Source organism: Chiloscyllium plagiosum, unplaced genomic scaffold, assembly GCF_037043375.1.
Source record: "Chiloscyllium plagiosum isolate Xiang-an unplaced genomic scaffold, Cpla_swu_hap1 HiC_scaffold_15, whole genome shotgun sequence".
In the NCBI taxonomy this organism is placed as follows: Eukaryota; Metazoa; Chordata; class Chondrichthyes; order Orectolobiformes; family Hemiscylliidae; genus Chiloscyllium; species Chiloscyllium plagiosum.
This window is the reverse complement of record NW_028270153.1, coordinates 62,448,901-62,474,584: the sequence shown is the minus strand read 5'-3', so window position 1 is coordinate 62,474,584 and position 25,684 is coordinate 62,448,901. Positions and strand designations below refer to the sequence as shown.

At 39.2% G+C, this 25,684-nt stretch overlaps 1 protein-coding gene across 5 annotated transcripts in view; it reads left to right on the top strand.

Annotated features, from left to right (window-relative positions):
• Window positions 1-25,414, top strand: part of cstf1 (cleavage stimulation factor, 3' pre-RNA, subunit 1) — a 46,571-nt gene extending 21,157 nt beyond the window's left edge. For 4 of the 5 annotated variants that reach the window (XM_043710139.2, XM_087994983.1, XM_043710138.2 and 1 more), the window contains 5 exons: window positions 3,076-3,273; window positions 7,831-8,108; window positions 8,679-8,876; window positions 11,846-12,236; window positions 21,284-25,414. In XM_043710139.2, coding sequence (XP_043566074.1) covers window positions 3,105-3,273; window positions 7,831-8,108; window positions 8,679-8,876; window positions 11,846-12,236; window positions 21,284-21,543 — 1,296 coding nt within the window. In that variant the 5' untranslated portion in view covers window positions 3,076-3,104 and the 3' untranslated portion in view covers window positions 21,544-25,414. Of the gene's footprint in view, window positions 1-2,144; window positions 2,259-3,075; window positions 3,274-7,830; window positions 8,109-8,678; window positions 8,877-11,845; window positions 12,237-21,283 lie in introns of all 5 variants that reach the window. The other variant, XM_087994982.1, reaches the window with a different exon arrangement.
• The last annotated feature ends 270 nt before the right edge of the window (window positions 25,415-25,684 follow it).

Here is a 25,684-nt window from a genome sequence, read left to right as displayed (position 1 = left end):
CGTTTGACTGAAAGGAACACCTGAAGTTACAGCAGTGGGGATATGATAGGGTATTCATTTCCTCCTTTAACTCCAAAAGCAGAGGGGTGGCCATACTAGTATGAGAAAACTTTCTGTTTCAGGTGACAGATCAAATCAAAGATGAGTATGGACGGTTCATGATTCTTAAGGCGTGGAGAAGAGTATGGCATTCCGAAAGTTTATTGTCCCCTAGCGCACCCTCTCAAATTTTTAGTTAATGCAGTCTCTAAGGTAATGGCGCTTAGGGTGTGTCGTATGATTATAGGAGGAGACTTTAATTGTCTTATGGACGCTGGGGTACTAAGAGGGCTGTCTGATACACCTCAGCAGTCTAGGCACTTGGTGGACTTGTGTGAGGAGCTGGGGTTAGTGGATGTGTGGAGGTGCCTCCAACTAAGCAGGAGGGACTTCACCTTCTATTCCAACCCACAAAAGTGCCACACAAGAATCAACCTGTTTTTTGTTCTGTCAGTTTTCCTGGACTGGGTGTTAGCCTGCAGAATTGGGAATATAACTATTTCGGACCATGCGGCAGCATATTTAGACGTTAAGGCCAAAGGTAATGGAGTAGGCCCGCGGCAGTGGCACATGGATCCCTTTCTGTTGAAAGACGACAACTTTGTACAGTATATCACAAGGGAGTTCAGGGTCGCGGTACGGCCAGTAATCCATCAGTGCTCTGGGAGACCACCGAAGCATTCTTAAGGGGTGTGATTATTTCATACTCAGCAACGAGAAGGAGATAGAGGGGTGAGCAGCAGCAGATGCTTGAGGCCTGGTTGAAGGCAGCCGAATTACACCAGACTATCCGTGGTTAAATTGCAGTGGACCTCAGCTCTCCGGGCTGCTCTTGACTCAGTGCTCACACAAGTAGCAAAGCAAAGTCTGTTTGAATATGGGGATAAACTAGGTAGATACCTAGCCTACTTAGCTCGGAAGAAAAGTGCCCCGCAGTCCATTGACTCTGTCGGGGAGAGGGCTGGTAATGTTACTCATGATCTGAGGAAGATTGGTGGTGGGAGGGGGGGTGGAGAGGGCGGGGTGGGTGGAGACCCAGTAAATACGGGTATAATTACTGTTGCCCCCATGGACGGGAGCCTTGATGGAAGCGCGGCAAGTGGAGTAATATAGTGCAATGTAGTGTAACTTAAAATTGGTTGATTGTAATCTAATTTAGTTTGAGTTTGTGCTAGTTTGGATTAAGTTAAGTAAATAAGAGTCAACAACAATCTGGAGAATAGTAGGCAATTTATTGTTAACATTATTGTAATATAACATAATAGTGTGATATTATTCCTACTTTTCTGTACTTTTGTACTTTTCTAACTGTTTTTCTTTTTCTTTTGGTTTGTGTTTTTTTGTAAAAAAAAGAAAAACATTTAATAAATATATACATTAAAAAAAAAGAAATATGTTGATTGGGACAGGAGCAGGTTTAAATGATGAATTTGCCATGCCAGTCCCATTTGTAGATTTTAGGAAGAGGATAGATTGTGTGAGGTTGGAGGACTAGGTCTCCAGAGGAAATAAGGTCAGTGAATCATGTCTACATTGAAGAGGATGCAGGAAGAAATGATCTCTTCAAACAAAATGGAATGGCACTGAAAAGATGATAATGGGATTTTAAAATCTGTTGAACACAAATTAAATCTGTCAAGAAGTGCAGCCAGAATAAAGTTGACCTGGAGTAAGCCATTTCACCAGTCACTAATGACTATGGTATGGGGAAGTACTGGAGAACTATCGACTGAAAAGGAGATGATTCAGTGGTGAACCTGGAATGTGACATAAGATAGCAACAGTATGGAACAATAAAATATTTTAAACTAATTCACAGGAAAGGACAATGGATCATGAATTCTAATTATGGAACCTTAAGACTAAGGTTAGGAAGTTCCTGTGGGCAGTCATTTAAAAATCCAGATTATCCTACGATTTGAGCTGTGAAAATGGTGCAACTTCTTTAGGTTGCTGAAACTTTCAGTGCATGGTATTTTTGGTGTTTTATGTTGAACATGCAGAAAATACATCCATTCAAAAAGCCTTGTAGACAAACACACACAGCTGTAAACTCATGCAAATATAATGGAATCCTGTTATTAAAGGTTTTTTTTCATTCACAGGATGTGGTTATTGCTGGCTAGGCCGGCACTTATTGCCCATCCGTAATTGCCCAGAGAGCAGTTAAAAGTCAACCACATTGCTTTGGGACTGGAGTTACAAGTAGGCCAGACCTGGTAAGGATGATAGTTTCTTTCCATAAATAAAAGATATTAGTGAAACACATGGGTTTTTAATAGAATCATAGAGTCTTGCACCACGGAAACAGTCCCTTTGGTCCAACTTGCCCATACCGAACACGTTTCCCAAACTAAACTAGTTCCACTTTCCTGTGTTTGGCCTTTATCCCCTAAACCTTTCCTATTCATATACTTGTCCAAATGTCATTTAAATGTTGTAACTTAGCTGCATCTACTGCTTGCTCTAGCAGTTCATTCCACATACAAAGTTGCCCCTCAGCACCTTTTTAAATCTTTTGCCTCTCCACTTAAAAATATGTCCCCTAGTTTTGAACTCCTCCACCCGAGGGAAAATCTTTGATATTCACCTTATCTATGCCTCTCATGATTTTATAAACCTCCTATAAGGTCACAGTTGACAATGGTTTTATGGTCATATTTAGACTCTTAATTTCAGATTTTTGTTAAATTCAAATTCTGCCATCTGTCATAGTAGGATTTGAACCCAGGTCTCCAGAACATTTACTTGGGTCTCTGGATTAATAGTTTCACAATAATGCCATTCAATGATTGCCTCCCTTTGAAGGATTCTTCACAGCACTGGAAGTTCTGCAGTAGGGCTTCTCAAGAGTAGGGAGAGAAATCTTAGCTAGAATTCCTGCCTTATACTGCATGTATGGTCAGGGTTTTAAGATGAGCAGCATATAATTAAAAGTGTGTCAGGAATGGAAGTGGTTTTGATTTGATGATCACATCATGCATGGTTACATTATCTGCTGATAACTCATTTTAATGTTTGTTTTTAATCCTTCAGAATAATTACACACAAGAGAAATCCTTGAAATGTTTCGACCTAAAGTTACTCTAAAAGATCGGCAACACCTTTACCGACTCATTATTGGCCAGCTGCTATATGATGGATACATGAATATTGCATCAAACCTGATCAATGAGATCAAGCCACCATCAGTTTGCTCTCCCTCCGAGCAACTATTGCATCTCGCAAAGCTTGGTAAGTAGTTTGTGTTACTAGCCCACTTGCAGTTGAGCTTTAAAGTATTTTGTGATCTCTCCTGTTGGCTGCTCACTGAATACTGTCACATAACTTCCAGATGACTTGCCTTGGTAACTAACTTTGGAGTGTAAGCTTAAATGGTGAAAATCAGTAAGCTACTCAGTAACTGGAGGGCACTTTAGTTAAGCCTGATCCTATCTTTGTCTAAAGTCAGGACAGCACCTTAAGTGGCCAGTTTAATGCTTGAATGCTGAAAGCTTCATTTCTGTTGGGATGCATGATCATGAATATAGTTCATAAAGTGCTGTGCTTGCCATGTTTCAAAATTTGATTTAATAAATGATTGAAGAGTCAAGTTTGAAATAATCAAACTTAGCAATACATTCAAAGTCACAATGCGATAATTTGAAAATGTGCACTTTTTTTTTGACCATCCCTAGGATATGGGCACCACTGGAAAGATTAGATTAGATTAGATTAGATTAGATTAGATTAGATTAGATTACTTACAGTGTGGAAACAGGCCCTTCGGCCCAACAAGTCCACACCGCCCCGCCGAAGCGCAACCCACCCATACCCCTACATTTACCCCTTACCTAACACTATGGGCAATTTTTAGCATGGCCAATTCACCTAACCTGCACATCTTTGGACTGTGGGAGGAAACCAGAGCACCCGGAGGAAACCCATGCAGACACGGGGAGAACGTGCAAACTCCACACAGACAGTCGCCTGAGGCAGGAATTGAACCCGGGTCTTAGGCGCTGTGAGGCAGCAGTGCTAACCACTGTGCCACCGTGCCGCCCACAAAGATGACAGTTAGTTATTTACCAAGCCTGGTTTCTGTTCTTGAGATTTTTTACTTTCAGAAACTCCCTTCGGCTTACCACTGAGATATGCTTTTAATCATATTCTGGTAATCTTACCTCAAACTTTGCTTGGATTTGGGGAAAAAAGACTTGCAATGATGTTGTGATTTACATGACCACTGGATGTCTCAAAAAGCACTACAGGCAATATGCTTAAAACTCCATTTTGATGCATTAAAATCTTTTCATAAATAAAAGTTGCTGATAAAGAAAGTGTGTCCTGAAGACTGTGTTGACTATTTGGTGCCAAGGTTTAGGATATCTCTTATTAGCTGGAGAGGAATTTAGAGTGGGAGGCAGAGGATACAGTTATCGTTGTACACATAGGTATCAAAGACATAGGTAAAAGTAGCAAAGAGATTTAACTGCAGGATTATGGACAGCTCATGGCTAAATTAAAAAGCAGAACCATAAAAGTAATAATCTCAGGATTACTACCTGAGCCTTGTGTAGATTGGCAGAGGATAAATAAAAGTAGCGATGCACATCCGTGGCTTAAGGACTGGTATGGCAGAAATGGATTCCGTTTAGGGCACTGACATCAGTACTAAGAATTGAATCATAAAATCCCTACAGTGTGGAACATTTGGCCCAACAAGTCCACACCAACCCTCTGAAGAGTAACCCACCCAGACCCCTTCCCCTACTACTCTACATTTACCACTGACTCATGCACCTAACCTACTCATCCCTGAACACCCTTGGGCAATTTAGCATGGCCCATCTACCTAACCTGCACATCTTTGGATTGTGAGAGGACACCGTAGCACCCAGAGGAAACCCACACAGATAGGCTTCATTTGAATGATGCTGGGATTGGTGTCTTGACGAATCCTACAACTAGGGTTTGGCAGGAAAGGACAGAAAATGTAAACAGAAGAGTGAAGCTGGGATTAGAACCAGAATAAGTAATGATGGTTAAAATGTCAAAGCGTAAGGTTCCTTACAAATTGTCATGGGTGATTTTAATGTGCATATTGTTTGGACAGATCAGATACCCAGGAGCAGTACATTACACGACTGACCCAGGAACAGGCTATTTTAGATCTAGTAGTGTATAATGAGATAGAATTCGAAGGGTTAACAATCACAACAGAGTAGAATTTCATAACTTTTGAGGGAAAACAACTCTTGTCTCAGTTACAGAGGAATGAAGAAAATGTTGTCCAAAGCAGCCGAGGAAAACAGAGTAAGGGGATAATCAGTAGATGAGTAGTGGCAGGCGTTTGAGCAGATATTTCATTTCATTCAGCAAAATTTTATATTAGTTAAAAAGAACAACTCAATGACATTTTCGGTTAATAAAGGAGAGTATCCAATCAAACACTAGATTGTACAAAGCAGTGAAAACTAATGGTAGGCCAGGGAATTGGGATTTTCGTTTTGGAACCAAAGGCAGGTTACTAAAAAGCTTTAATAAAACGGAAGAAATTGCTTATGAAAGAAATTTGGCAAGAAATGTATAAAGCAACAGCAAGAGCTTCTGCTGGTATATAATAAGGAAAGTAGTTAAACTGAAGGTAGGACCCTGGAGGATGTGACTGTGGAGAATTGATAATGGAGAACAGGGAAATAGTATATAATTTAAACTAGTATTTTGTGTGAGTCTCCAGGATATCCACGGTGAAGGACACTATAAACAACCCAAATATATCAGATAATTAATAAGAAAAGTTTTGTAACAGTCTTATCACGATTGGCAAATTATTTGACAAATTAATGAGACAGAAGGTGGACAAGTTGCAAGTACCTGATGACTTGCAGCAAAGATATTGGAGCCATTGATCAAAATATTCTAGAACTCAGTGGATTCCAGGAGTATTCCAGCAAATTGGAACATTGTTAGTGTGATGCCATTGTTCAAGAAGGGAGAGAGAAATAAAGCAGAAAACTATATGTCAATTAGGCCAATATGTGTTTGGAAAAATGTTTGAATCCATTCTTAAGGAATAAATAGCAGGATGTTTAGAGAAAGCTAAATATATGCAGACAGATTCATCATGGTTTTATACAAGGGAAATCATGTTTGACAAATTATTCAGATGATAAAACAAGCAAGTTGGTAAAGGGGAACATGTAGACATAGTGTATTTGGATTTCTAGAAGGCATTTGATATGGTGCCCCACAAAGGCTATAGCCGAAAATAGGAGCTCACAATGTGTGGGTTAATGTATTAGCATGGATTGCGGATTAGTTAGGGTGCACAGAAAACATCAAATTGGTATTAATGGGTCTTTTCCAGGTTGGAAAGATGTAAACTGAAGTGCCATAAGGATCGGTCTGAGGGCCTCAATTATTTACGTATCCACATTAATAATTTGGAGATTATGGCAACATGTAATGCATGGAAATTAACTTGAGGATACTACAATGGGTTGGACGGCATGTCTTGATGGGAACTTAAGGAATCAGCTGCAAGATATAGTTGGGTTTAGTGAATGAGCAAAAACTTGGAAGATGGATTTTAGATTAGATTAGATTCCTACAGTGTGGAAACAGGCCCTTCGGCCCAACCAGTCCACAACGACCCTCCGAAGAGTAACTCACCCAGACCCATTTCCCTCTAACTAATGCCCCAAGCACTATGGGCAATTTAGCATGGCCAATTCACCTGACCTGCACATCTTTGGACTGTGGGAGGAAACCCACGCAGACTCTGGGAGAATGTGCAAACTCCACACAGACAGTCGCCCAAGGCTGGAATCGAACCTGGGACCCTGGTGCTGTAAGGCAGCAGTGCTAACCACTGAGCCACCGTGATTATGATATTTTAAAAGGCACTGTAGGCTTGAGGGGCTGATTGGTCTTGCTGCTCCTCTCTCAATTGTTCTTCTGTATGATTTAGTTACTTACTGAACTACTCATATGACAGACGTATAATGGAAGGATTAAAGATAGCCACATTCCAAAAAGCTTGGTTTCAAATGTTCCATGGCTATATTCCTGCAATTCTATAATCTCTTCCTCATCTCCAACTCTTCTCCAGTTTTAGTCTCTTGTACGTTCCTGATTTTAATTGTCATGCCATTGGGATGCCTTTATCTGGCTTGTAATCTCTGCAATTCCCTCCCCAAGCCTCTCCGCTTCTATACCTATATACCCCTCTCTTGCATCCTTTAGAATACTTCTTCATATTTTACTGTTTGAATTTTGTGGTCACCCATTCCTGTATTTCAGCATGGTTTTGTGGCAGTTTTGAAAACGCATCTTGAAGTACGTTATATTGAAGATGCTTTTTGAGTTATTTAATTTTTTGTAAATATTTTTTAGATAGGCACCAACGTAGCGCAGGTTTTGGAGCATGAAGTTATGTTTATACCAGAAGGGCTGTTGTAGCGCAGTAGTAGTGCCCCTACCTCCCAGCCAAGAGCCCCGGTTCGAGTTGCACCTGCTGCAGAGGTGTGTCATAACATTTCTGAGCAGGTTGATTGGAAAATATCTACACTTATTCTAGGGCAAATCAATGATATGTGGCTAAACTCTCAGCAGAAGTGCTAGAGATTAGGAAAGAGAAGAGGACTGAATGGATCTTTTATGAGAGTTCAGAAAGTTCTAAGTTGTAGTTCTGAAACATCTTATTGACATTCTAAATTCACACTGTAAATTTTACTTTGCGTTAGTTCTAAGCCAACTTTGATTAAGTTTCCTTTGACTCTTTGATTCAAGAATGGTTGTTACTTACAGGGATGGAAAATGACGACAACACTGTACAGTATGCTATTGGAAGGTCAGACACCGTGGCTCCTGGTACAGGTATTGACATGGAATTTGACGCTGATGTTCAGACTATGTCCCCGGAGGCTGCTGAGTACGAGACATGCTACGTGACATCACATAAAGGGCCATGCCGTGTCGCCACCTATAGCCGAGATGGACAGCTGATTGCTACAGGCTCTGCTGATGCATCTATCAAAATTCTGGATACAGAGAGGATGTTAGCAAAGAGTGCCATGCCCATTGAGGTACAGCAGTAATGTGATCATGGATGTTTTGCATGAATTCAAATCAATTATGAAGTATGACATTTTTTTTCTCCTAATGCAGTTAACTTTCAACTCCTTGGCATTGGTAGGTCACTGATAGCGTTAGAAATAATTAAAGCAATCTTTGCAGATGTTTTATTGACAACAGATGTTTGCATCTTTGAAATTAAATAATCATTTAAGAAATAGTTATTGTACTTCTGCAAGCTATATGCTATTGTGAAACTCTGTGTACTGCACTTCAAAAACAGCAAGGGGGCACTCTGACCAAAAGCAGTGTGCAGAAAAAAAGTTTGTCCTGTTAAAAACGAAATTCATTTGCCCAGAATCTGATGTATTCACTGTTCGTGACTGTCCCGTCTACTCCCTGGCCTCAGTGTGATGCTGAATGATGTCATTTTGTCCAGTTTTAATTTACAAGTTTACAAGAGATTATACTACCGAGATAGGGACTACAACTAGTGAAGTAGCTGTAGCTAACATGGGTTGGTTGACTTCAATAGAAAAGTCAAATTGTTTGTAATAAATTTTTATTACTGTTTTACACAGGTGATGATGAATGAGACAGCTCAACAGAATATGGAAAACCATCCTGTAATTCGCACCCTGTATGATCATGTAGATGAGGTCACCTGCCTTGCTTTCCATCCTACAGAACAGATACTGGCATCAGGGTCAAAGGATTACACACTGAAACTTTTTGACTATTCCAAACCTTCTGCCAAAAGAGCATTCAAGTATCTTCAGGTTAGAGATAAAAATGATGCGTTATTGACTTAAACTACAAGTATGTGTTCAAGCCCCATTGTGGACTTAAACATGTACTCTAGAGTCCCACATCACTGCAGCACTACATTGTTTAAAACTCTGTCTTGTTAAATTGAGATCCTGTCTGCTTATTTAGGCAGATGTTAAAGGTTCCATGGCATGGGCTTTTTCCCATGTTTCTGACCAATCTTTCTTCCTTAACCTACAGTGCAAAAAGCAGACTATCTGGCTACTTAATCGTATTCTATTTGTAATGCATTCACGTACCCAAACTAGCTTATATATTTACCTATCTGAAGCAGTGACTGTGCTTCAAATGTAATAGTTGAAATTTCTGATGCCATACAAATGCATTTTTTTTCTTAACACCCAGATAGTGATCTTTTTGACATTTCCACGCTCTTATTAAATTTTCTTTTGTCACTCAGTTCACAGAATCTCAATTGGTGCAGAAGGAGGCTATTTGGTCCATTGTTCCTGCACCAGCTCTTCATTAAGCATCATTATCTTGTACCAATCTTCTGCTTTTTCTCTAGTCCTTTCCACCCTGTTTCTATCCATGTAACCTTTTCAGAGGAAGCAAGGGAGGTGGGTACAATTACAACATTTAAAAGGCTGGATGAGTATATGAACAGGCAGGGTTTAGAGGGGTAAGGGCTGAATGCTGGGAAATGGGACTAGGTCAGATTGGGATGTCTGGCCAGTGCGGATGGGTTGGGCGGAAGGGTCTGTTTCCTGTATGACTCTCTAAGTAAATATCTCAATTATACCTTGTTCCTCCACAATTCCATATCTTTACTACTCACTGTTAGAAAATTTTTTCCCCTCATCACATTTGCTTCACATCACTAAATCTACACCCTCTCGTTCTTGTTCTTTTTATGAGTGGGAGCAACATCTCCCTATCTACTCAATCCAACCAATGGAAAACTTCCATCAAATCTCCTCTCAGCCTTCTCTTCAAGTTCTTTGAGGATGTGACTAGAAAGGTTGATGAGGGGCGAGCTGTGGATGTGGTGTATATGGACTTCAGCAAGGCATTTGATAAGGTTCCTCATGGTAGGCTCATTCAGAAGGTCAGGAGGAATGGGATATAGGGGAGCTTAGCTGTCTGGATACAGAATTGGCTGGCCAACAGAAGACAGCGAGTGGTAGTAGAAGGAAAATATTCTGCCTGGATGTCAGTGGTGAGTGGTGTTCCACAGGGCTCTGTCCTTGGGCCTCTACTGTTTGTAATTTTTATTAATGACTTGGATGAGGGAATTGAAGGATGGGTCAGCAAGTTTGCAGACTACACAAAGGTTGGAGGTGTCATTGACAGTATAGAGAGCTCTTGTAGGCTCCAGCGGGACATTGACAGGATGCAGAGATGGGCTGAGAGGTGGCAGATGGCGTTCAACCTGGATAAATGCGAGGTGATGCATTTTGGAAGGTCAAATTTGAAAGCTGGGTATAGGATTAAGGATAGGATTCTTGGCAGTGTGGAGGAACAGAGGGATCTTGGTGTGCAGGTACATAGATCCCTTAAAATGCCACCCAAGTGGGCAGGGTTGTTAAGAAAGCATATGGTGTTTTGGCTTTCATTAATAGGGGGATTGAGTGTAAGAGTCGTGAGATCTTGTTGCAGCTCTATAAAACTTTGGTTAGACCGCACTTGGAATACTACGTCCAGTTCTGGTCGCCCTATTATTTTTTAACTGAACTCAAATTTCAGCATCTGTCATAGGAGGATTTGAATTTGTGTCCCTACAGCATTAGCCTGGATTTCTGGATTACTATTCCAGTGACATTACCACTATGTCATTGCCTTCTCAAAATTCCTGTTGGACTCTATGCTGCTATTAATAAAGCTGATGCTTTATTAACTGCTGTCTCCAGTTGACTTAGCACCCTTGATGATCTGTGCACATATACATCTAGGTCCCACTGCTCCTGCACTTCCTTTAGGATTCTGCTCCCTAATTTATATTGTCATTCAACGTTCTCATAGTTCTTTGCATTGGACTCATCTGCCACTATCCAGCCTTTCCATCACCTGTCAATGTCCTTTTGGAGGTCCACACTGTTCTCCTCACAGTTTATATCTATTTTAATTTTTATATCTTCTGCAAACTGTGATATTGTCACCTGTAAATCAGGATCCAAATCATTATTATACATCAAGAAAAGCAAGGGTCCCAATATTGCCCCGAGGGTGGTGGGGGGGTGGGAGTGGCGGGGTGGTGTGAGGGGTTGTTGAGGTGGGGTGGGGGAGGGGGTGGGGTGGCGGGGTGGTGGTGGTGAGGAGGTGGGGTGGGGGGTCGGGGGATCGGGGGTGGTGGTGAGGGGGTGGGGGGGGTTTGGGGAGTGGTGGGGTGGGGGTGTGGGGAGGGCAGGGGTGGTGAGGTGGGGGTTGGGGGCACGGTGGGTCAGGGGTGGGGGAGGCGGTGTTGCACGGGGTTGGCTGGGGGCGGGGTCTCGTATGCAGTGTACTGCTGCAGTCTCCTGAATGGGGAGCAGACTTTAAAAGCTCTGAGCCCCAGAGGAAAGGCAATTAATCGATTAAGCAAATAATCGATTATCCGAGCGAAATAGTGCCCACCCATCATATTTGGATAATCAAGGTTCTCCTGTAATTGTTTCTGGAAGCTTTCCAATCATTGAAATTAGGTTGATAGTTATCTCCTTTCACTTCCCACACCATTGAATTTTTGAAGTTTAGTTTCCCAGAGGATTGCAGCATTCCAGTACCTGCCCAACTGGTCAATTCCAATGTTTGACCCTCTAGTCTGATGAACTGTAAGCATTACAACCAAACCCACCCTATCCACAGTTATGTACACTTTTCTAGCAGAGTCACCGATAATGAATCGGAGAAGGTATGACTAAATTTTCTCTGAGGCATTGGCAGGAAACAAAGGAGGAAATTAATTATCATTATTTGCAACTTTTTTTTAATATGTTTTTAGGAAGCAGAAATGCTCCGCTCCATCTCCTTTCATCCTTCCGGAGACTACATTCTAGTGGGAACACAGCACCCCACTCTGCGATTGTATGACGTCAATACCTTCCAGTGTTTTGTGTCAAGCAATCCCCGTGATCAGCACACAGATGCTGTCTGTGCTGTGAGCTATAATCCCAGTGCCAATATGTATGTGACATGCAGTAAAGATGGCAACATCAAGCTGTGGGATGGAGTATCGAATCGCTGCATCACAACCTATGAAAAAGCACATGATGGTGCAGAGGTGTGCTCAATTATGTTCTCACGAAATTCGAAGTATGTTTTGTCAAGCGGAAAGGATTCTATTGTGAAACTGTGGGAAATATCAACTGGCCGCACAATGGTTAAATACACAGGTAAGAAAAGCTAATTAAAATTCAGCTCTGGACTGAAATTTAACTATGGCTCGGTCACCTTGAATACATAATGCCTTTGAGGACAGAAGGCAATCTTCTTTGTATGTTTTTCTTTTGTGTGCCAGTATGTGTAATTGAATTTAGTCATACTGCTTTTTGTAACCTGAGGCTGAAAAGAGTAAAAGAGAAGACAGTAAACTGGAAATAGCTAATGCTAGGCATGATTCCAAAATTTGAACTTGAGTGGAAGGAGAGGAAGACATATTAAGAATGGTCTAACAAACACACTAGAATTCTGGAACATCCTTACAACTTGGAGGTGCCGGTGTTGGACTGGGGTGTGCAAAGTTAAAAATCACACAACACCAGGTTCTGGTCCAACAGGTTCATTTCGAAGCACTTAGCTTTCCGAGCACTTGAGTTTTAACTCCTTCACCACCTGAGTTTTAACTTGGAACATCCTTACGTGACTTGGTGTCTGAGAAGTCTATGCACAATGAATATTAGTTTGTTAACTAAAATACAGCATGGTTATTAGTTTGATCATATGGATCGTTTGTTACCAAAATAACTCAAATCATTTTTATCCTTGCTGTACCAAACTTGACAACAGTTTTTCAGTGGTTCCTATTCAAAAGGTCCACATACTGCATATATAGCTACCTGAAAAATTAAGAACTATTCATGAATAATCAAAGTTCTTAAGTTATTTTCTCTGATGTTCTTAAAACTATGTAACTGTTTGTTAGAGTGCAAAGAATTGAAATATTGGGAGTTTTGGCAAGAGGAGATAAAATATAATTAATATGTTTCAGGTATTAAAGTAACAGTTAATTGGAATGCAAATATATCTACAAGGCTTTCAGCATAATGTATAAAATATTTCTATTTATGTCAACTATGTAATATTTTGTTTGAATAAATTAACAGCTCCCTGATAGTATTTATGCTATGGAAAAAACACATTCTATATCTCTCCTTATCTGTTAGCAGTGCATTGTGAGGTCTAATACAGAGTTTTATTCAGTATTTTCAGGATAAGGCAGTAAGCAGACAGCCTTAAAAGATTATATATAAAATTGTTACTTTGTTCTACTCTGACTTTACCAATTTTCTGTTTATCCCTATGTATGTAGAGTCAATTATAGTTTCATAGATGAGAATGTAATGTACAAGTGTGCATACATTATACACATACAGTTTTAAAATGCTATTTTTCTGTAAATTCAGCTGAAAAGTTTTAAGAGGCTGTAAACATTATAGAAGAGATGTTCTTTGGTCCTAGAAGGCATAAATGTAGATCAATCTCTGGGACCGGATTATGTATATCCTAGGACGTTGTGGGAAGCTGGGGAAGAAATTGTGGGACCCTACAGAGATATTTGTATCATCTACAGCCACGGCTAAGATGCTGGAAGACTTGAGGGTGTCTAATGTTGTGCCTTTCTTTAAGAAAGACTGCAATGAGAAGCCTGGGAACTGTCGACCAGTAAGTCTGACATCTGTGGTGGGTCAATTGTTGGATGAGATTCTGAGGCAAATTTTACATGAATTTGGAGAGGCAGGGACTGATTAAGAATACTCAGCATGGCTTTGTGTGTGGGATCTCGTATCTCACAAACCTAATTGTATTTTTTGAGGATGTGACCAAGAAGATGATTGAGGGCCGAGTGGTAGACACTATCAAGATGGTCTTTAGTAAAGCCTTTGACAAGGTTCTACGTGGTAGACTGCCTATTAAAGTTAGATCATATGGGATTCAGGAAGAACTTGCCAACTGGATACAAAAATGGCTTGACAGTAGAGACAAAGGGTAGTAGAGGGCAGCTTTTTGGACTGGAGGCCTCTACCAGTGACGTTCTGCAGGGATTGGTGCTGGGTCCAATGTGTTTGTCTTTTATGTAAACTATTTGGATGAGACTATAGGAAGCATGGTTGGTAAATTTGTGGATGACACCAAAGTTGGTGGTATAGTAGACAGTGAGGAAGGTAATCTAAGAATACAATGGGACCTTGATCAATTGGGCCAATGGGCCGAGGAGTGGCAGATAGAATTTATTTTAGAATAATGCGAGGTGTTGCATTTTTGTAAGACGAACAAGGGCAGGACTTACACAGTTAATGATGTGGCTCTGGGGCTTGTTGTAGAACAGAGAGACTTAGGGGTTCAGGTACGTAATTCTGAGGTTTGCATCACAGAGTGGTTAGGAAGGCCTTTAGCACCCTTGCCATCATTGCTCAGAGTTTGGAGTATAAGAGTTGGGATGTCATGTAGTAGCTGTACAGAACATTGATGAAGACATTGTATAATTTTGGTTGCTCTGCTATAGGAACAATATTAGTACATTTGGAGAGGGTGTAGAAAATATTTACGAAGTTGTTAATACGACTGGAGGGTTTGAATTACAAGGATAGGCTGGGACTTGTTTCACTGGAACGTAAGAGGTTGAGGGACCTTATAGTGGTTTATAAAATTAAAGATAAGTGAATACCAAAAGACTTTTCCTTAGGGTTGGGGAGTTCAAAACTAGAGAGCATAATTTTAAGGTGTGAGGAGAAAGATTTAAAAGGGATGTAAGGGGCAACTTTTTCACACAGACTGTGGTTTGTATGTAGAATGAACTGCCAGAGGAAATGGTAGATGCAAGTACTGTTACAATATTTAAAAAATATTTGCACAGGTTTATGAATAGGAAAGGTTTACAGGGATTTGGTCCAGATGCAGGCAAATGAGAATAGTTTAGTATGGGAAACTTGGTCAGCATGGTCAAATCGGATCAAAGGGTCTGTTTCCTTGCTGTTTAACTGTATAACCTGTGTGCTGAAAGAAGCTGTTTCATTGAAGCCTGGTGTTAGGACCTTTCCCAAATTCTTGAATGTGAGCACATGATATTTTATGATATTTTAAAATCACTATGGTTTTGAACTTTAGAATCTTTACTGTGGCACTACATGGCATATTTGTTTTTGTTTTGGAGACCATAAGATAAAGTGATGTGAGTTTATTTAATTCTGTTGCACTAAACAAATGGGCAAAAAAAAGTATTAGATTCCATTCTTTTGTGTTCGTTTTCAGAATTTGAATGTGGGCTGTCATTATTTTTGTAGTGGTGCTGTTGGTTGGTTTCTGCAGTGGTATTTGAGCAATAGATCATTAATATTATGTATCTTAAATAGTCATGTGCTCATTGATTCTGTTAAATGACTGCAAGCTAGACATCTTTTTTCATGTGAGGAAAATTAAAAATACAGCTCTAGGACATCTGCAGCCAATCAATCATAGGTAATCTTGTTCATGAAATCTAAATGCAATTCTGTTTATCCTTGTATTTCTTAGTTGCTATTTTGTACTGTATGAATTCTGTAAGTTTTGAGATTTGGAAAAACTGCCCTTGATGTGTTTACCATATTTGTTGATAAACTGTAAACCACAGTGCTAAAAGTTTCCAGTATTAGAGAATTTAGAACTTTTTTTTAGCGAGAAACATTGTCAGTTTTGTTTTGAGCTTATTTCATTTAATAGCAGAATCATGTTATTTCCTAATAATTTCTTGATCGTCACTCCTAACTTGAATTGATTGCACCATAACAATTCATCATTCAGTTAGAATGTCACCAAAGGGCCCAGCCTCCAGCATTTAACTTGAAAACTGCTGTTAGCAAACTAATTCTAGGATGAAATAAAGCTACCCTGACCAACTGCAAACACAAAATGTCAAAAAGCTTTGCTAAAGTCCATGCAGACAATGTCTACTGCACTGTCCTTAACTGTCTTCATGGTCACAGCCTCAAAAAACACAACCAAGTTAAAAATCACACAACACCAGATTATAGTCCAACAGGTTTAATTGGAAGCACTAGCTTTCTAGCGCTGCTCCTTCATCAGGTGGTTCAAGCTAGTGCTTACACTTAAACCTTAGACTATAACCTGGTGTTGTGTGATTTTGTACACCCCAGTCCAACACCAGCATCTCCATATCATGACAACGAAGTTTGAGAGACACGAGTTCCCACACAAAAAAAGAGTAACAAAAATGTGACACAAAATATAGTGTTAGCTAGCTAGCTAACTGATGCCTTATTGTTACACTGCAATTTCCAGTATGGTTCTGAGCCATAAAGATCAGGAAGATACTGATATCAGCCAGGAAGAGAATCAATTGTGTTTGAAATGGTCTCTTCACCAGAAGGAGTAATGCCAGGCACTACTTTACTGTTGATCACTGGAGAGTTTCCACTGCTGGAAGTTCTGTGCATGTTATTGTCACAGGAATTAGCTCGGCTGTGCAGTTTAATACACTTGAAAAGTTACAAATAATCCAGAAGTATTCTTGGGAATCTTAAGCTAACATGAATATTTCCTTTGAATGAGGAAGATAGAAAAACTTTGGAAATGGAAAGTTCCAATTTAGTGACAAGTGAGCATAAATATTTCTGTCAGTTTGTACTGACTGACTTTAGTGATTCGCAATATTGTGCAGATCTAGATAAGCAGTAAAGAAGTTTTTCTGTTGGCACTTGCTGATTGGGAAACTGTGCAGGTTGCTCCGCTAATGTTTCAGCTTCTTCACGTTGTGAATTAGCTGGTGTTTGGTGTTTGAGGAAGACCACCTTTACACTACAGCAACTCATGTCAATATGTAGCCAATGTCTTTCCAAGGAATTTTCAAGAATCTGCCACGCTTATCGGACTATAATGAAAAGTGGCAACCTGAAGGATGAATATACAAAGATATAGAATTTATAAAAATGATCAGAAAAGTTGGAAAGAAAACAGAAAATGAGGAAGGAAATTGTGACAAATAGGAACGGGAAAAGGAGAAGGAAATGAATTTTAACAAAAATATAATTTAACAAAAAGGGAAATTAATTCAACAATAGTCAACATAAAGATATAACAGCAAATGAATGAACTGTAGGCAATCCCCTTCCACCTCTAGGGAATTTCATGTTGTGGTAGAAAATATGGGGATTGCAATGTGTCAATGTCTAGATTAGTAATGCAGCTTGCATTTGTGTAATGTCTTTTAATATAGTTAAAAAGACCCAATGTTTTTCACAAATATACTCTGGAAATTGACATTCAATTTAAGGAGAGGTAATGATATGTGTCCAAATGTTTGTTTAAGATATGGTTTTTGAAGGATAATAAAAAAAAAGGTGAGGGGATTTAAGAGGCAAAAAGGTTCTACAGGAGCAGCTTAATGCACTGCCAGCAGTAATTGGATAAAGGACTGAAGGGATACACGGGTCTTAGAGTCAAAGGAATTCAGCAGGATTAGGATTCAAGATTTACCAAAATGAAGCAGAACAGCATGATGAAGGAAATTAAAAATTCATTTTTATATTTAAATTTTGATTCCAGGCAATTAAGCCAGTGTTGTTCAGAGAGAACAGAAGTCATCGGTAGGTGGTGTTATTTGCTATAGAATACAATAGACCAGGAGAGTGATGAAGGAGATTAAACATAAAGTGAACTTTTAAATTTTGACTTCAGAGAATTAAGTTAATGAAGGTCAGAAGGAACAGAAGTCAATGGTGGGTGCTTTTATTTGCTATAAAAGAAGATATGGACATTATAGTTTGGGCAATCTGAAATGTTGAAGGTTGTAGTTGTGATCCAAGATATTTGTGCCCTTTGGAGATGTCTGGATCCTCAAAGCCGAGTACAGACATTGCATAACAAGCAAATCATGTATTTTCTGTCACTGGAGCACAGGTTCAAGAGACACTAGAGACGTAATCCAGGCGTTGCTTTTCAGAAGAGATTTTAAACCAGCATGATGTGACCCCTTACAGCTGGATATAGAAGATTTTGTGGCATTGTGAAAATGAGCAAGAAGTTCTTCTGGTGTCCTGCCGAATATTTATCCCTTAATAATAATAATAATAATACTAAAAACAAACTAGTTATGCATTCCACTGTAGTTTCTAAAATTTTGCATATGAATTGGTTTCTGCATTTCACTACAATGCATTAATGACTACAAAAATGAATTGATTGGGTATAAAGCTCCCAAGGACAATTTGCACTCAAGAAAGGCACTAAAATGCAAGTCTTTCCTTTACTTAAGTGTGACTGTATATTATTACATGGGAAACCAGGAACTTTGCCAGCATTTTAAGAAAATGCATGCTGAAATTTCATTATACTTTCTGATTTCAATAAAAATTATTTTCTTATTTGCACAATATAAAGAGGAATGTAACCAAATAGTTGATTTAAATTTTCATTATGTGGAATACTGGAATTTAAAGGGTTTTTCCTAGAAAATACTGTCCAGTTTTATCTACTTTTCCATCAACAGTGAAAATCAGTAGCTTTGAACTTTTCACTTTTCACAATTCCACACTTAGTGTCATTGATCTTACAGATATTGAGGAGCTCTTGGACTGCTGACAGATTGCAAATTTTTGAATTTATGAAGAAAATTTATAAATTGTAAGCTCTACAAAAGAAAGAAGCCCAAATGATGTGTATCAGTGTCAATAAGATGAAGTCATACTTTTGCACTTTGTGTTCTGCCCACATTTGCACAGGATGTGCATTTTCTATGCAGTTTGAGTTTCTTCAGTTTAAACAAGTCAGCCTGCCCTTCTGTGAGGCAGTGAAAAGTTTCCTCTTGCACCGGACACCTAGTTTCTAGTGGTCATATCAATGCGATACAAGAATTAAGCTTTGCTTTTTCTTTCTGCTGTCATCACAGACACTTTGGAATGGACCATAAGGAAAATCTAGTATAAGTCTTCGTTGATTCAGATTAATTGTTCTTACTCGCAGTAAACCAAGAAACAAAATGTTTTGCATATTCACTTTTTCCTGCTGTCTTGTCTTTACATCTATCCTCTATTCTCCCATTCCTGAAATCGTTTGCTGGGCTATGCTCATAGACACCAGTCACATCCTAGCACTTTGTCTAATTGACTGTTCTTCATCGAAAAGCCTTAACACTGAGTTTACGGAAAGAAACTTCATGCCAAAACCTGATACCATTCTCAGCAAATGTCAGTAGATATTTATTTTGAGCAAGGATCACTGGATCAGAAGTTAGGATCACTAGCTAATGTCATCATCCATAGACCTGGGCACTGAAATTAATTGAAGCTGCTTACTGGTTGTAGTTCCATTCTAATTTAATTCCACAACTTAAAAGCTGTAATTAACTAACTTGGTGCAAACTAGAACAGTGTGTTCTATGTGGTGAATTGCACACTGGAGAAGTGTATTGAGTCAGTCTTGGGATGTGAGACATCAAACTAGAAACATTGAATTAGAATTGTTAACTACCAAATTAAAATTGTTTTCAAATTCTTTTCTACTGTGTTACCCAGCCAGTCGCGTCATCCTGTTTTTCAATGGTAATGTTAAAAGTTCTGGTTTTTCAGAACTCACCAAATGATCAAGAGGTTTATTTTTATCACCAATTTTCCCCTATCCACGTCTAAGTTACAGTTTCATAGAAACTGAAGTTCCTCAGTGGTCAGCTTTTATTTTGGTAGGCCACATAGTATTGGGGAATATTTGCAAATATTAATTTCATTTTCCATTTGAACTTATGGTTTAACTGGGGCCTTATCTGTCACAGGTGCAGAACTCCTAAAGGCAGTCTTCTCAATGTTTCTAGCCCTGTGAAATTAAAACTAGACAATTCAGTGAATAAGAAATATGCACTTTAGGGATCAAATGTTACTGAATTTTCTGGGCTTCAAGCACCGGATTAGTAGACTCCTTGGGGTTGCATGTGGCTCTAGAGCTACCTGTTAGACAATGCCTTCTTCATGTGCAATTCTGGACAGGGACTGTTGAATGTCCATTGAACTTTTCAAAAGAACTGAAGAAATTACAGTTGAAGTTAACCTCGACTTCACCTGTTGTTCAAAACAGCAGTTCCTGGAATGCAGTTGAAAATGGGCCAGTTTTCCCTTAATTTACCTTATTTGTAACAACTACATTTATCCCACTAACTAACATACAACAGACCAGGAATTCAACTTGGAACTTGTTGGTCCACCTGCTCCACATTGAGTCATTAGAAAAGCTTAGGAGGGAAAGGAAAGAAGAAGTTCCATACAGTTATTCATCAATGTCACCAAAATAGTCCAATAGTTTGTTTTTTATCTCTGAATATTTGAATCTGATTTACTTTAGGCTAAAACAATATGTGGAGGTTTAAGAAACGTTCAGACAGGCTGGCTGGAGTTAGTTGTACAAAGGGTAGCATTAGATGATTTGCACTAAGCTGTTAATATTTAAATATCCAGCATTTTCCTGGTCAATTACATTTATAATTGCCCTTTCCCAGGATTGGCTATCAATTTAGTACTGTTAAGGGGAACCAAATCATTTAATTTGGATCTTTGGTTTGGGCATCTTTGTAGAAATGGTCCCGTGTCACTTCATACAGGTCAAGTAACCAAATTCATTCTGGAATAATGGTTAGTTGTAGAATGTTAAGTTCACATAGACTTAGGATTGAACTTGGAATCCTATATCCTGAATAGTCAGTTCTACTTGAGAAACACATTTACTGCATTCCTTATTCTTTATATTGAATATGTTGAGTTTCTTTCAACCAAATTGTCTTTATTTTAAATTGCTAGTTCCATGCAATTTGGTGAGGGAAGTCTAAATGTTGTTGTAATTCACGTATAAAGACGATGGATGACTGACAGTTAGTATATTAGAAGAAAGTGAGGACTACAGATGCTGGAGATGAGAGTCAAAAGGTGTGGTGTGGTCAGGCAACATCAAGGAGCAGGAGAGGGATAAGCCCTTCATCAGAATGTAGTACAGAGAAACCTCAATTATCTGGCATCTAGTTATCTGAATTTCGGATTATCCGGCAAGTTCACAAGATCCCGATGCTTGGCTAAACTATGTTATCCACATTCAATTATCCAGCATTTGGTTAACAGAACAAAATATTCCTCGCCAGTGTCCTTCGAATAATCAAGGTTCCTCTGCGTATTAGTTACAGCTAAAGGAAATGAGTAGAAATAAAAGATTGACAAATCTTTGAATTTATGTTTTCTTTCCTCCCATTTAGGAGCAGGGTTGAGTGGCAGACAGACGCATCGCACCCAGGCTGTCTTTAACCATACTGAAGATTATGTGCTTCTCCCCGATGAAAGAACAATAAGTCTTTGCTGCTGGGACTCACGTACAGCTGAACGCAAGAACCTCCTGTCTCTTGGACACAACAATATTGTTCGTTGTATTGTGCACTCTCCTACCAATCCTGGTTTCATGACCTGCAGTGATGACTACAGGGCCAGGTTTTGGTATAGAAGATCCAGCACTGATTGATTCATACAACTTAAGTATGAGGAGGTGGAGAAATGAATCCTGGTCACAGTACACTGAGAAGAAGATGGGAAGCATTGTAGGAAATGAAGTTCTTTCATCTAGCTCTATAAACCGCCTTCTTGACATTCTCCAAATTTTTGACCTGAGAGGGTTAACAGAATTAATTCTGAAGTATTGATTTGCTGTTGCTAAAACAGTGCATTGTTTGTATGAAGGTTCCCAGCTTGATGACCTCCGTACATTTGTAATTGTTTGAAATCCATTTGGTTTTGTTCACCTTTTATTCCTTGATTATGACAACATAAACATTTTGTCGTAAGGGAAACTTCAGCATTGTTTTGTGTGTTTTCAAACACTGTCCCACAATTGCAATTCAAAAAATGTTATTCTTGCTTTTCACTGTCATAGATCCACTAAAAGCCATTTTTTAGCCTCCTAAGTCAAACATATGTCTCCATCATTTACAAGTGGCTTTAAAATGGGGGCTGGTGTTGGAAAAGATCACCAATTATAACTTACAGTCCTTTTCATATTTTTGTCTCAAGCTGAACTTTTGTATTTCTGATGACAGATTTCATTGAGATAACTTATGATCAATGGATTCCTATTCCAAAAGGATCAAACAATCAACTCCAGCATCTACCCTGTCTATGTAAGCCATAAGATGAATGTTGGCACACTATTCATTCAAGGGGCATCACAGCAGAAATAAAATTCTGTTCTCATTCTGTATGTGTTTTCTGCATGAAACCTCTGAAAAGACTGGCATATTACATAGCTATAACTTGTATAAGTGCTTCTGTGCAGGTCCTAATTGTTGTAAGTCCACTGCACAAAAGTGCCTCCAGTTCAGTGCAATGTTAATAGTTTCAGTTCAAGACTCTATAAGTCGACTAGTGTAACATTTGAAGAAATGTTACAGGGGTATAGGATATGAGGTCCTCTTGATTTTCTGATATGAGTCAAGTTTGTTCAGTTTTGATAGGAGCATTGTACTTAACAAAAGAAAGAAGACAATTGGGTAGGGTTCTCCAACCTGATTCTGTCTGGTGACCATTACTGGAAAGTTACAAATTGTGAGGCTAAGGTAGTGCCACGTATGATATATGTCCCTTCTAATGTGGTGAAATACAGCTGTAACATTCATTGTGAGATACTGCTTAAATTTAATGACAAGGTTTCGGAGACCAAGGGGCCTGTGTAGAACTTTATATCATGATGATGTTTTTGCCTGCACTGAATAGCAAATTGGTGAGGGAAAATATTGTGTTCCATATTACATTACACCTTTAATAGCTGAACAATAAGTGGCTTGAAGGTGACTCTACACTTGCTTTCAGTTAATGACCAGTGTTGCTTGTTCAATCAGTATTCATGTGCAATGTCTACACCCCATTTAATTGTTGGCAGCTATAATTTTGAGATGTTTATATCACTTAATATCTTACAGTCTAAATTGGACATTGTATTCATCTTAACTAAAGTCTTACATTATTGGTGATATGCAATCTCATTGAATCCTATCCATTTTTCTTAGTAACCCATTAGTCATTTTAAGAAGCTATTAGTAGTTATGTTGCTAGTTTAATGGTAAGTAAATAGAAATTGAAACTGCTATGCACCTTTTATTCCTCTGTCTCTTTCTTTTTCTGCATTCAACTAGCCTCTGACTGTGATTCTACAGTTACATATGGCCCTTTTCTACATGTTTCTATTTCTAGTGAGTGGATCCAGACACGTTGTTGAGAGAGTAACCAAACAGTGGAACACACTTTGAGCAAGGGTTTCTGAATTCCGATACTCTATCTAATTTTCAATTTATGCACCCACTCTTTCCTTATCCAGGATGCTGCAGAAGATTGTGGTATCTTTTCTGTATCTTATCAGTGAACTAGTTGGTATTGCCACTAATATCACTTTCCAGGGTTTAGGCACTTAATTTACTATGATATTTCATAGAATCAAAGAATCTCTACAGTGTGGAAACAGGCCATTCGGCCCTACAAGTCCACACCGACTCTCCGAAGAATAACCCAACCAGACCCATACCCATATTACTCTACATTTACCCCTAACTAATACGTCTAACGTACACATCTCTGAATACTATGGGCAATTTTAGGTTGGCCGATTCACCTAACCTGCACATCTTTGGATCGTGGGAGGAAGCTAGAGCACCCAGAGGAAACACACACAGACATGGGGAGAATGTGCAAACTCCACCCAGAAAGCCACCTGAGGCTGGAATCGAACCCGGGTCCCTGACACTGAGGTCAAATACTAACCACTGAACCACAGTGATGCCCCTTTAAAAATTTGCATATAAATTCTAAGCCTGTTTGGAACTTAGATTTGCCTGGTGCACTGTCCAAGTAGTTGATGGCCAAGCCTTAGCACATGTCCGAACCCAACCCTGTTATCCTGGTACTGTGTAATGTCAGCTACTTTGACTCTCAATCTGTGTTTTTGCTGTGTCCCATTCAAGCCATGCAAGTTGGAGAAGCTCAGATATATTGGTGAGAACAAAATAAAGTATGTTAAAAACACAGATTTTCATATTTACATAATGTATTCCATGCACTCAAGTCCCTCTATTTCTGCATCCCCTTAAGAATTGTACCCTTTGTAGTGCATCTCCATGATCTCTCTACGAAGACAAATTGCTTCACATTCCTCCACATTGAACTTCACCTGTCTCCTGTCTGACCATTGCACCATCATCAGTGTGCAGTGTTTCCAAGTTTCTTAACATCCTCAAATTTATAAATTGTTCTCTGTATGCCAATAGGCCTAAGTGATCAAAACATATCAGGAAATGCAAGGGTCCCAATGCCCGCTCCAAACCTTGGATAGCAAAGGTACACTGATGGTTGTAGGATCCACTTTACAGAGACTGATTAGCATTATACTTCACAGCAAAAACCTGGAGTGAACCTGAAATTTATAAGGAGTAGGAGACCGTAAAGATGGCAGATGCTGGATGCCAGAATCAATAGATATGAAGCTGGAAAAGCAGAATAGGTCAGACAGCATCCGAGGGTAGGAAAGTCCATGTTTCAGGCCGAAACCCTTCACCAGCACTTTTTAACATTGGTCATTCAATAACTTGACGTTTTGAGTTCTTTGGTAAATTTTTTCTGTCCTGAAGAAGGGCTTATGCCCAAAACGTCGATTCTCCTGCTCCTTGGATGCTGCCTGACCTGCTGCGCTTTTCCAGCAACACATTTTTCAGCTTTTTTCCCTAAATTTTTTCAAAGGCAGTTTATTGATTGCAAAGCCCTTTGAGATCCTAAGAAAGTAAATTGGTCCTAATGCATACAAGATGCTTTTAGTTGTGTCTCTCTTAAAAGTTCTTTATTTGACATGGCTAGAGTTTTTCTGTTTAAAATCCACTTCATTTTGTAATGACCTTTTTAAAATGATTTTTTTTAGTGCACAATGAATCTGAATTGAAACAATAGGGTCATGTATTTGACCCAGGTAAATATTTTGTTGAAGATTTTTTTATGCAGGGCCAGTGTGTGGAGTGAGATGGCTGTAACCCTGAGCTCCATATTGAAACAATGATTGCTTTATGTTGCCATCATTTTAGTACGTCTTTTTGTCCTTTTTTCAGAGTTCTTGGCAGAAACCCACATCTCACGGTCTGCTCTTACACAGTGAAGTTGTATGCACTATAAATTAAGTTATACTCATGCACCCCATGTAAACAATTGAAGCTTCTATTTTATCAGGAGAGGAACCTCTGACTGTGAGAAATTGCTTCAATGCTGCATAATATTTATTTCCTTTTGTACCTATCTGTCCAAAGTCCCTAATCTCTATCAGGTTTGTGTTTTGAGATACATTAAAGTTAAATTGACTACTTTGAGGAGTTTTCCTATCATTTCTGATTTGGAATGTGAAGCGCATTGAAACCTTCAGGTTTGTCAACCATATTATTGGTTAGTGGCCAAAAGCTCTGCATGTTAGCCTTCCTTTCCCCACTGCACAGATAGAAAACTAACTGTGTTACCCTCTCTGTGCATACAGGATATCTGTTACGTACTGCATACTTCACAGGGATATGGTAAACCAATATTTGACTTGCAGTTGCATAAGATGAACATGTGTAGAAAAGAGATTACCAAGGTATGGAGGG